The sequence below is a fragment of the Branchiostoma floridae genome, chromosome 18, assembly GCF_000003815.2.
Source record: "Branchiostoma floridae strain S238N-H82 chromosome 18, Bfl_VNyyK, whole genome shotgun sequence".
NCBI classification, from domain to species: Eukaryota; Metazoa; Chordata; class Leptocardii; order Amphioxiformes; family Branchiostomatidae; genus Branchiostoma; species Branchiostoma floridae.
The window spans coordinates 7163233-7174013 of record NC_049996.1 but is presented as its reverse complement, the minus strand read 5'-3'; the positions used below and the strand labels follow the sequence as shown (position 1 = coordinate 7174013).

Below are 10781 nucleotides of genomic sequence, written 5' to 3'. Positions count from 1 at the left end.
CGTGTGTGTGTGACTGTGTCAGTACCAAAGGAAAGTGTATGTATGTGTGTGTGTGTATGTGTGTGTGTGTGTGTGTGTGTGTGTGCGTGTGTGTGTGTGTGTGTGTGTGTGCGTGTGTGTGTGTGTGTGTGTGTGCGTGTGTGTGTATGTGTGTGTGGGGGGGGGGCAGGTAGCTTTGACCATTTACCGCTACTAAAACTCTGGCGTGGCCATCATGTTTCCCTCAGTAAGGCACCTTCTTCCATATAAAACCTCTTCATTGCCAGTGATATGTGACGCCTTCAAAGTGCCGAAATTACAACATGAACGACACACTAAGGACGGCACAGCTCGCGGGTTAAGTGACTAAAACACTCGTAAAACGTTTTTATCTTACATATATAACAGGGATGGACAAGCCATTCTGAACGCAATTCTTTGTATGTTAGGGCCGGTAAAAATCTTCATAAAACGTTAACGTTAACTATCAAAACTTAGATGGCCATGTTTTGAGAGCCTCCTCACAGAACTGCATGTCGAAGCCTTGGGGAGACGGCAAAATTACATTGTCGTCCTCGTAAAGGGAGGATTGATTTGCCAGAAAATTTACACGGTACACGATATAAAATGGGTCTTTCCTGGCCACCCAACGTCTCTGGCAAATCATTACGTTTGTAGAAACGTATTCCCAGCACTCCGTCGGGTCTGAGAACATAATAGAAATCAATAGTTACTCTGGCCGTAGATTGGGTTTAAAGTCGTCGCGCTAACACACACATATAGACAATTTCATTTCATGGCGGAGAAAGTCTTTTGATCTTCTTAGAAGCTCTCAGAACCTCATTGAGACTTTAATGGGTTGGCGCGGTAGATGAGTGTGTTTTAGCGAAGGGTTCTTTTATACCACCCTTCTTTGTAGATCTTTTTGGATGATTAGAGGCTGTCTATGGCTTTTTTTCTCTGATTTACGCACGAGTGTGAAGAGAAACCAGGTATGAATTTCAAAGCTCTCGCAAACCGCTAGTGACTAAAGCTGTATACAAAAGACTATAATTATAAAAGGCCCTTGGATAAAACACACATCTGAATTTTTGTACTATTCCGGGGATATTGAGTAGAAAAAGCAGATGGTTTTGGATATTTTTTGTCTAGGCCGTATTTCGTTTTGTGTAAGAAAAACGGGTGGTATTGCATGGAACGTTGCGATCTTCCATCACCACATCTGTTTGGAGATAACTGAGAGTTTGCAGGCATTTCCGCAGTTGGAAACGGCAGATCGCCACAAAAACAACAATCTCCAAACTAGGGCATGGTTTTAGGTTTAGGACGTCTTGTAAAGACATTCATCATACTCTTAGAAAAAGTGCTAGAAAAAGCCATTTGTGTTGCTGTATCTTTTCCGTAAGACCTAGCCTGATAGCTATTCTATTCTAGTTTCAATAACTTATTTGGTCCATTTTGTGTGGAACCAATACTTATATTAGGGCGAACCGGGACTAGAATAGAATAGAATAGATTATACTTACAATCGTTTTAGATCATATACCGTCACAGAGTTAAGAGCGAGGGACACAAACGTTTAATGATGTCGTTCGCTAAACAATATAATTTTCTCTTACTATCACTTGGAACATAGCAAAATTAAGAGAAATTTTTTGTTCTGCACATTCTATTAACGCTACACTGCATCTTAATTGATATATTGGACTTAGTTATCGTAGTAAATGCCCAGAATGAAATACACTCTCTCGTATCAGTAAGATAGCATCCACTATTGCTTGGGATGTCTGTGCCATTGTACATAGTGAGTGGGACAGATGTGGCCTCACGGCCTTGCAGTTATCAAGATAGATAAATAGATTTTGCCGGTAGCTTGTTCATGCACATCCATTCCAGCTCGTATTACAGTTTATTACACTGCTGGTCTCTTTGAGCTAGTCGATCGTTTATATGGGGGTGAAGGAAAACGAAAGATCTGAAAATGGATTATTTTGTCAGTCTACCGACTCACTGGAGGAAAAAGGTACACACACAATTCTAAACAAGCATGCATTTCACAAAGTTAAATAGGTAACTGAAGAAAGGTTGATTGCAGATGCAGATGGTTTTACAAGGGTAGGGTAGAGGCAGAAACAACTGAATGAAGATGTAACTTAGATGAAATTCAAAAGATATGACCTTCATGGCGTAAAGATATAGCATGGGTACAATCCGGATGGTAGTTCGCTCCGACGTTCATCATGCACTATATACATGTACAGTCACTTCTCGCTCTGACATTTATTATACACTATGTACAGTCACTTCTCTGCTAGCATGAGTGAACATAGAAGCGATCTACTTCCTGAATGGTACCCATGACAGTGAAGATATGGATAGATAGATAAATTTCAATGACAGCTTGTCCGCAACCCTTGCGGCTCGTAGTGTGCATTATTACACTGGTCTCTGGTCAGATGGTTCTACAACAGTAGATGCGGAAAAGGTATTGCCTTAAAGGCGTGAAGATATAGATAGATAGATAAATTTTCCTGGCAGCTTGTCCATAGCACTTCCAGTTCGTATTAAGGGATATTACACTGGCCTCTTCAAGCCGTCAGCAAATTTTTTTCAGTAAATTCTAAATAAGCATGCATTTTGTACCACGCCCAAAATGCACATCGAAATTTATTACACTTGATTTTGGAAAAAAATTACGTAAAATTTACAACAGAAGAAATACGTGCAACTTCGAATGATTTTACAACTTTAGATGCAGATTTACATAGCTTATATTGATTTGGACGTACATAAAAGGCCTTCAAATATGTGAAGATACGGGCAAATAGATACACAATCCTGGCAGTTTGATGGGAACACTTTCAGATGGTATATAACTCAGATTCCCGTATATGACACAGATTTCCGTATATATCTGAGGCGTCTTCAAACCAGCAGGTGCTTTCTTGAAAGTCGGAAGAAATACTTGAAGTATGGGAAGACCATGTTTTCCATAACATAAAAAATGAAATTGCTGGCTTAAACAGAAAAATGTCTTGTACGGAACCATTTTAGCTGGACTTCCACAAATGAAATGTACATCTTAAAATAAAATTGTTAACACAACACTTTACAACACAATCGTACACAATGGCACAATACGCAGGATTAGATTCTGAGTTTCGATACCATGGCCAAAGTGTTAACTTAAAATTAACTGTAAATCATTGTGTGCGCCCAGAAAATAAAATGGCCCTCATTTTCCCACGCAATTTAACGGTCAAAGCCTACTGATACAATGATAACGTAACCTCCATTTCTGTAGGACAACAAAGTCAATAGCCGTTACCCGAAGTAATGAGATACATGCACCAAATCCTAAACCTACCTCATTTACCATTAAAAAATGGAAACAACTCTTCCGCAATTACTTCCCTCATTTCCCCCCACTAAATTGTACCTGGGCAAAAATGAAATTACACATCTGATGATTATTGTTCATTCTCAATAACATTAAATTATTTGATCATAGCAGCACAAAATATATGCAGGATAGGCCATGCAAAAAATGTGATTTTTTCATGGGCCTTCAAAAGAACTTTGAAAATTCGAATTCTAGCTTTATGGTTAAGGTATATACATAACGTTACATAAGCAAACAAAACTAACTGAGGATGTGATACAGCTGCCCTATAACAGACGGTACTGAAAAAAAGAAGACTTACTTCACAAACATGATCATCCCTGCCTTGTCGATGTTTCTCGCAACGGTTTTCCACGACTTCTCGAGGTAGAACTTCTGCCAGGGATCGAGCGGCAGACGGGGGTCGGGCGGGAGAGGGGCCTCGGGTTCCGGCAGGGACTCGTTCTTCAGGTCCGCGAACTTGATGGACGCCGCACATCCCATTGTATGCCGGGAAGGACACACACGCGTCACAGGTCATCGAACCTATAGCTGGCCCTGCTCATTATGACGTCAATGGCGCGAGATGGTCCTCTGCTCGAATCCTAGCTGGAAACGGTTTGCTGGTTGAACAAGTCGTCGTATGGCCAAGAGGTTACGATAACAGATTCGAGATTGATGGTTCGACGTCTAGCAAAAATATTAGACCTGTCCTTGGAAAAAGCACTTAAAACGACTTTTCTCACTCCATTCAGGTGTAAAATGGGTACCCAACTTCCGTTGGGAGGTAAAAGGCAATGGAAGGGGAGGGTTCTTACACCCCTGTCACATTTGGCGAAAATCGATCGGACGACCCAAGCCTACGCTTATAATGATAACTTTATTGCATAACACTTGTACAAGGTACGAGGGGCGTTCAATTAGTAATAACTCTGACTCATTTCCCATAGAGGGAGATTAATGAAACTTGGCACAGTTATTAGTCTTTCTCTTCATAGGAACCACCCAGAGTTATGCATTTCTCCCATCGTTTCATGCAGCTCTGGACACCGTTTTTGTAGGACACCCCAGGTTGGTCCTCCAACAGATGCCCCATCAATGGCAGAAGAGGAACGACCAGGTCTGGGTGCTGTTTCCACAGACTTCCGGCCATGTTTGAATTCAGGATGCCAGCGTTTTACAGGGTTATATGATGGGGCATCATCACCATAAGTTTCTTTCATTTCATCAAAAGTCTCCTTTGGCATGCGTCCTTTCAAATACAAAAACCGGATCACTGCGCGACACTCAACTGGCTCCATTTCACACCTGGTCCATTTCACACCTAACTCATTCCAAACACCAGTAAATCAGAAACCACAATTAGCTCAGAGCTCTTTTTTGAAACGTAAACTATAGAGATATGAATCATTACACATGCAAAATTTCATCTAGATCAGACAACTGGAAGTGGGGAAGAGTTATTATTTATTGAACGCCCCTCGTACAAAGTATGGCTTATATGTGACAGGGACGGTTTTCAGGTGAAAAATACGCGCAACCCTCTGTCGATCTTAAATATGGCCGATCCTCCACCGATACGCCCGAAGATCGTGGATAATGTGACAGGGGTATTCGAAACACACGTTACATAAATCGCAAGATTTGAACCCAGCATTCTTTAAACTGTTTTCCTTGAACCAACCTCTTAGATAGAGTACCAAGAATAACAGAAAGGCCCGCAGAAGCCTTCTTCTTTATTCCTTAGAAGCTTTTCTCTGACATGAGTTACAGCGGTGCTTTGCTTCCAAGGACTACTAAAACGCGTCTTATTCGTCAAATAAATGTCTTAAAAAAAGAAAAAGCCCCAAGGTGGTAAGGAGTTATTCTGCGGAGACATACTTTAGTATTTCCTAATCCTTGGCTTTTAAATCCAACATTTCCCCTGCCACCCAAGCTGTTAATGGTGGTGTGGATTACGTCACGTGTTCCGTACGGGCAAATGGTGAAAACCGTTGCTAGGCAACGTACCTGTGTCGCTTGTCAAAAGCTTTCTATGCTCCATTCATCACGTATAACCACCTGAGTGCTTGTTTGAAGACATGTTTGTTTCTAAGAAAACTGATTTGAAGAAATCCTTCCTAAGGCCTTTAATACACGCTGTGGTATATGCACTTAAGACCATGTTGATTTGATTATATGGGTGACATCCATGCGCGCTTTAATTTCGGCTGTTTCCAAAAACAATGAAATGATATACTAGTATGCCGTAATTGGCAAAAATATCGGAAAACTAATGTCGTAGAATGTCTACGTCAATTCTAAAGCCGTAAGAAGATGTGAAAGAACAAGAATTAAGAATCTATTGTTCGGTATACCATACTCTGTGTGTTAAGTCTATTTGTTCAACCTTCCTGATCTCTTAGATTTCGTAATATTTGTTTGATCCAACTTTTTGGGGGGCATGCTCGCATCAGTTTTTGGGTGTCATCTATATAATCGATTAAAAAAACGGCATGGAGAAATGTAATTTTTTACCACTGATTCAAGTGTGTACAGGGTCTTTCCCACCACAGCCACTCCAACAATGCCTAGATATAACATCAAATCCTACCCAAAATACTTTCAAGTGGTTTAAAACCTTGTTTTTTATTTGAACACCACCCTCGACAGGATCCCAAACAAGCAGCCAAATACTGTCACCTGAACCTGTATTCAAACAATGCCATTTGGCACTAAAGTTTGTTGAAGATATGCTGGGCTTGATTTGAAACGATGGTAATTCATTATCAAGTCGCTAGGTGGTGCTACTGAGTAATGTAAAATGGAAACGGAAACTACACCTACTATCAATTTTCTTCCAACAGTGACTGTTTCAAAGGTAGAGTACATGTCTGATAGCACATCTTGGTCACGGAGAATGGCCTAGTCTCGATCTCGCGAGAGAGCACGAGACTAGACCAGGCTTGGGTAGATCATCTGCCCCCTCCTCCCGCCTCCTTGCGTAGAAGGGGTAGGTAGGAATTGGGGAGCTCCCAACCCTCATTGAGAGTAAATACAAATTACAACACGACGAAGACTAGCATTTGGACAACGAGATGTAGTTTAATTTTCCATATATTTTGCACCTTGACTTTATGATATCTTAATACACTGATACCACAATTATCATTAATATTTTTGTATTGTTCAATATTTTGAAATAAGTCACAATACACTACACCTATCTATTCCCTAGTAGAGTAAAGTAAAAAGGATATGTCCCTAGAATGTCTGTGGAGAAACTACCCTGTCAAGCCGACTAAGGAAAAAACTATAGTCCCATGGCCGCACCTGGGGCAACTACTGTCGTATTGAGGTCACCTGAGTGGCGCCGAATGGCAGCTCGCAGTGTAAAAAAATTAAGTAAAAGAATATTAAAATCAACCTAAGTGGAGAAGTCCTGCTGCACAATGTACCACTAAACCTGGAATAATCTAAGTCTTACATTTAGACCTATTAGATGTAGAAAACTATTCCTGATTTACGTATATTGTCTTCTGTATTATGTATCATTTGTTGTGACCTGTACTAAACCCAGTGGGTATGAATGTACAATAAAGGTCTTCATTCATTATTCCTTACTGCAATAGTTCCTACACTTCTTGCTCAGAACAGTTCATCAACTCATGATTGAGTGAGTGAGTCATAAGTTCCTTTCATGGTTCCTAGTACGCATGTGCAGCAACATGAATTGTGGGTAACATGTCAAAGGTGAAGACCCCTGAGACATAAACAAACCACGTCTGGACTTTGTTTTACAAATCGAGACAATGGTCGAGACAAGTACTGCTTACAAGTTAGGGGCCTTCACCTTTGACATATTACCCAAAATTCCTGTCGTTACGCATGCGTACACCAGTACGGCTGCCTCAGAAGAGGAGAGACTGACACGTCAGCGCTGCGTCAGCCTTTCCGACCTCCTTTGTGGACACAGCAATCAGGTCGTAGTCCGCCATTTCCTCCTGAAAAATCTGAAAAGAATCAGAAAGAACCATTATTACTTGTAATATAATCTCATACAAATACAGAGATTTTTAATACAAAATTAGCATTCCCTGTTCATGTATCTAACCTATCCATGCCAATACATAAACAGTTAAACGTAAAATTTGGTCTATGTGGACAGATGGTCGCTAGCTATGGACAGGATTCTTAATGGTTATGATCACATTGACCAAGTGGTGGGGTCGGTATGGAGAAGTGGTGACTTGTGCAGGTTTGACTGTAACGAAATGCAAAAACGAGAAAATGTTAGATAAAGCGACGTTCTACACGCACACACACACACACACATACACACACACACACACACACACACACAGAGAGAGAGAGAGGGGGGGGCATAATCTTCTTGGTGAAGGTAAAAAATCTGTTACCCCTACAAAAAGCTTACCTCGTAGCTCTCCGGCTTCGTCTCTTTGGTGCAGTGTAAGATGGTGCCGTTGATGTACATACAGTTGTTGGCAAAGTGGTCTGGCAGCCATAACGGCTTGTACTTCTGATGGGCCACCTCACTTATGTACTGTAAAAAGATTTCAGACAGTCATTTGGTGGAGATTGAACGGTCGAATGATAGCTTACTGACAAAAGGCTACTCTTCTATAGCTCGTGAATAGGTTCATCAGAATGGCAAGTTACTGAGTTGCGCACAACGAAGTCTTTTTTTCCCCTGCTGACGTTTTAGTGACAGTCTGTCACCTTCCTCAGGGCAATACTGACTGGTTCGACTTCGCACTGCAGCTAGGTGTCGCTGCTACAGTGTGAAGAATGCGGTCCCAAACGTATACATAGACACACACAGACACAGTATGGGACCGCATTCTTCACACCTAACTACAAAGCAACTAGTCAGTATTGATGTCGGATTCGAATAAAAAACGATCCTGATTGTCCATCAAAGATAGCAGTTCAGCCAATGAGAGAATGGCATTTAGGGTTTGGCCAATGGCCTCCATGTCTTTGTCAAATATTTGCATTTTAAGTTTTTATTTTGCATATCTACCTTTTAACGAAGATTGTTTGGAGTTATTGGTTTCGCCCTCGCGAACTAGCAAAAATAAGCTCTTTCGCACATTCCACTACGCATGCGCGGGCGACAGCTGGGGGTTCTGGTCATATTGTAAAGGTGACGCGGCGGTTAGATGTAGCTAGCAGTTGAGCCTAAATAGGACGCAAATGATCAAGAATATCTGGATAAGAAAGCATTCAATTGGAATGCGGTTTTCCTCCCTTAACTAGGCACTATGAGACCTTTCCAATAATACAAAGTTTGTCCGACCAGAACGTTAACCCTAGGTTACAATCGCAAATGTAAGCTATAACCCACGGGGCAGTGTTGCCCAAATCGAAACAATGGTTGATACAAAACTGTTAACGTATCAGTATCTTCACCTTTGACATATTACCCAGAAATCCTGTCGCCCACGCATGCGTAATCGAATCTGCGAAAGGGTTTATACTCACATCCCAGGTAAACATGCCGTCATCTCCATCAAACACGGCGATGACTCCGGGCGCGGCGTACCCGCAGGTGCCCAGCAGGTGGGGCTCCGGCGGCCTGATCTTGATCTGGTGACACGGGAAGTCTGGGAACGTCTCCTGTAGGACCTGGAACCCTTCAGTGTTGGACCGCATAGAGTCACCGCAGAAAATCTCCTTTCCTGTCAGGTTTAAACAAGTTCATTAACCATCACCGACCGATTCATTTTTGTGACTAATCTGACCGAATGGGGTTCAAACGGACCCCATTTGGTTTTGCACATTTTCTAACATCTTTCTGCTGGTGCATATTTTTTGTGTGCACATACAGTTTCATTAATCTATGAAGAATATTATGACAATAAGCTTTGGTAAAAGCTTGAGTAATTAACATTCAATATCATTATCTGGGGTCCAAACAGTCAAATCAGGGTCAAAGTACAGACGGTACGTTGGGAGGCTACCATCACCATTTCAAAAGCCCTTCGGCCACACAACTATATGCTATCACAGGGGCTAGTCCGTGGGTAGCGGTGTGTATTCAACTACCATGATATTTCCCAAATGCTGAGTGCTATAAACACAATAGGCACCATCTAACATTTGGTTGAATCCGAAACTGAATGTAGCTACAGGTGCCCCCCTCCCCTCCAACCGTACACACCTGTGAACATGACGTCACCGCCCTCCAGAGTAGCCGTGTCACTCTCCACCACGTGCACCTTCAGGCCCAGGTTCCGCATCGTTTCTGCGATCACCGGCGTCTGGGAATAAAGATATTTTCATTCATTCATTCATACATAGAGATATGTTTACCTGTGCCTCTAGACTCGTATGCAGGCCCATTAAAAGGGACGTGTCGCCAATAATCACGCGGCATTCTTCTTCTTCTTCCGCAGACTCACTAACTCATTTATCTATCTATCAATCATCCATTGTTGATGATGGAGAGATGCCTACCTCCCGTCTCCTAGACTCGTACTTAGGCCTCGTGATGAGGGCGGTGTCTCCGATCACCACACAACAGTCCTCCACAAACGGACAGTCGGGGCACGAGTCGTCTGCCGGGATGACTGTTACCTCCAGACCCAAGTCCTTCAGCACCTGTGGTGAAACGGCATTCGTTTATATATTCTAAAAACGTGTCGATAGGAAAACAGACGCACTCACTGGATAAAGGAGGTAGTCTGGATCAGCAAGTCAGCTCCGGTTATGCACAGAGATGAGGGGGAGGGGGGGGGGGGGTACAAACTGAGTCACGTTTGGGACGGCATTCTCACTGCTGCAGCGCCACCTACATCGGCTATAAGTAGCAGTGAGAAGTAGATCCAGCAATTCTACCCTAATGACACTTGCGATTTTGTCCCGCGTATTGTAACAAATCAGCCCACCCAATAATAGTGAAAGGACACACACACACGCGCACGCGCGCGTACACAGACAGAGAGAGACGTTTGGAAGGTACAAGACTATTATTTATGGCGTAATTACGGCATATCAGTTGTCTGTGTTGACAGGTCTCCAGTGGAGCACTCTTCCTTCTGGCTACCCATTCACCACAAGGAGTGGAAAATGTCTCAAACGTTGCAAAGTTCCACATGCAGACACCCAAATACCAGATCAGGCTAAGTCCAGGAATTATGTGTTCTCCTAGAATCTGAGAAACAATAAATAATTGCACAGTACAACTACCTATGCGCTTGGTCTCAACTGGGGGGAGGGGGTGCCCAATATATATCCATGACCAGAAAAAAAACGCATAAAACACGAAGACTGATCCAGATTCTTACATCTACTTAGAGATAACGGGAAATGGCTACCGATCGTTAAAAGTTTTCAGTATACCTCCCTCACATTAGGCGAAAATCGATCGGACGACGAGTCTGCGAGCTCTAAATCACGAGGAGGCATGACCCTGACG

The 10781-nt window shown here is 42.4% G+C and overlaps 2 protein-coding genes across 2 annotated transcripts in view; both read right to left on the bottom strand.

Moving 5' to 3' along the window:
- The window catches only part of LOC118405276, a 15115-nt gene extending 11120 nt beyond the window's left edge, over positions 1-3995 (bottom strand). The window contains exon 1 of the mRNA XM_035804688.1: positions 3684-3995. Coding sequence (XP_035660581.1) covers positions 3684-3865 — 182 coding nt within the window. The 5' untranslated portion in view covers positions 3866-3995. The remainder of the gene's footprint in view (positions 1-3683) is intronic.
- Positions 3996-6749: 2754 nt separating this feature from the next.
- LOC118406269 (N(G),N(G)-dimethylarginine dimethylaminohydrolase 1-like) overlaps positions 6750-10781 on the bottom strand; it is an 8217-nt gene continuing 4185 nt past the window's right edge. Inside the window, exons 2-6 of the mRNA XM_035806198.1 lie at positions 9821-9964; positions 9525-9624; positions 8846-9042; positions 7776-7904; positions 6750-7353 (exon numbers count right to left, since the gene is read on the bottom strand). Coding sequence (XP_035662091.1) covers positions 7252-7353; positions 7776-7904; positions 8846-9042; positions 9525-9624; positions 9821-9964 — 672 coding nt within the window. The 3' untranslated portion in view covers positions 6750-7251. The remainder of the gene's footprint in view (positions 7354-7775; positions 7905-8845; positions 9043-9524; positions 9625-9820; positions 9965-10781) is intronic.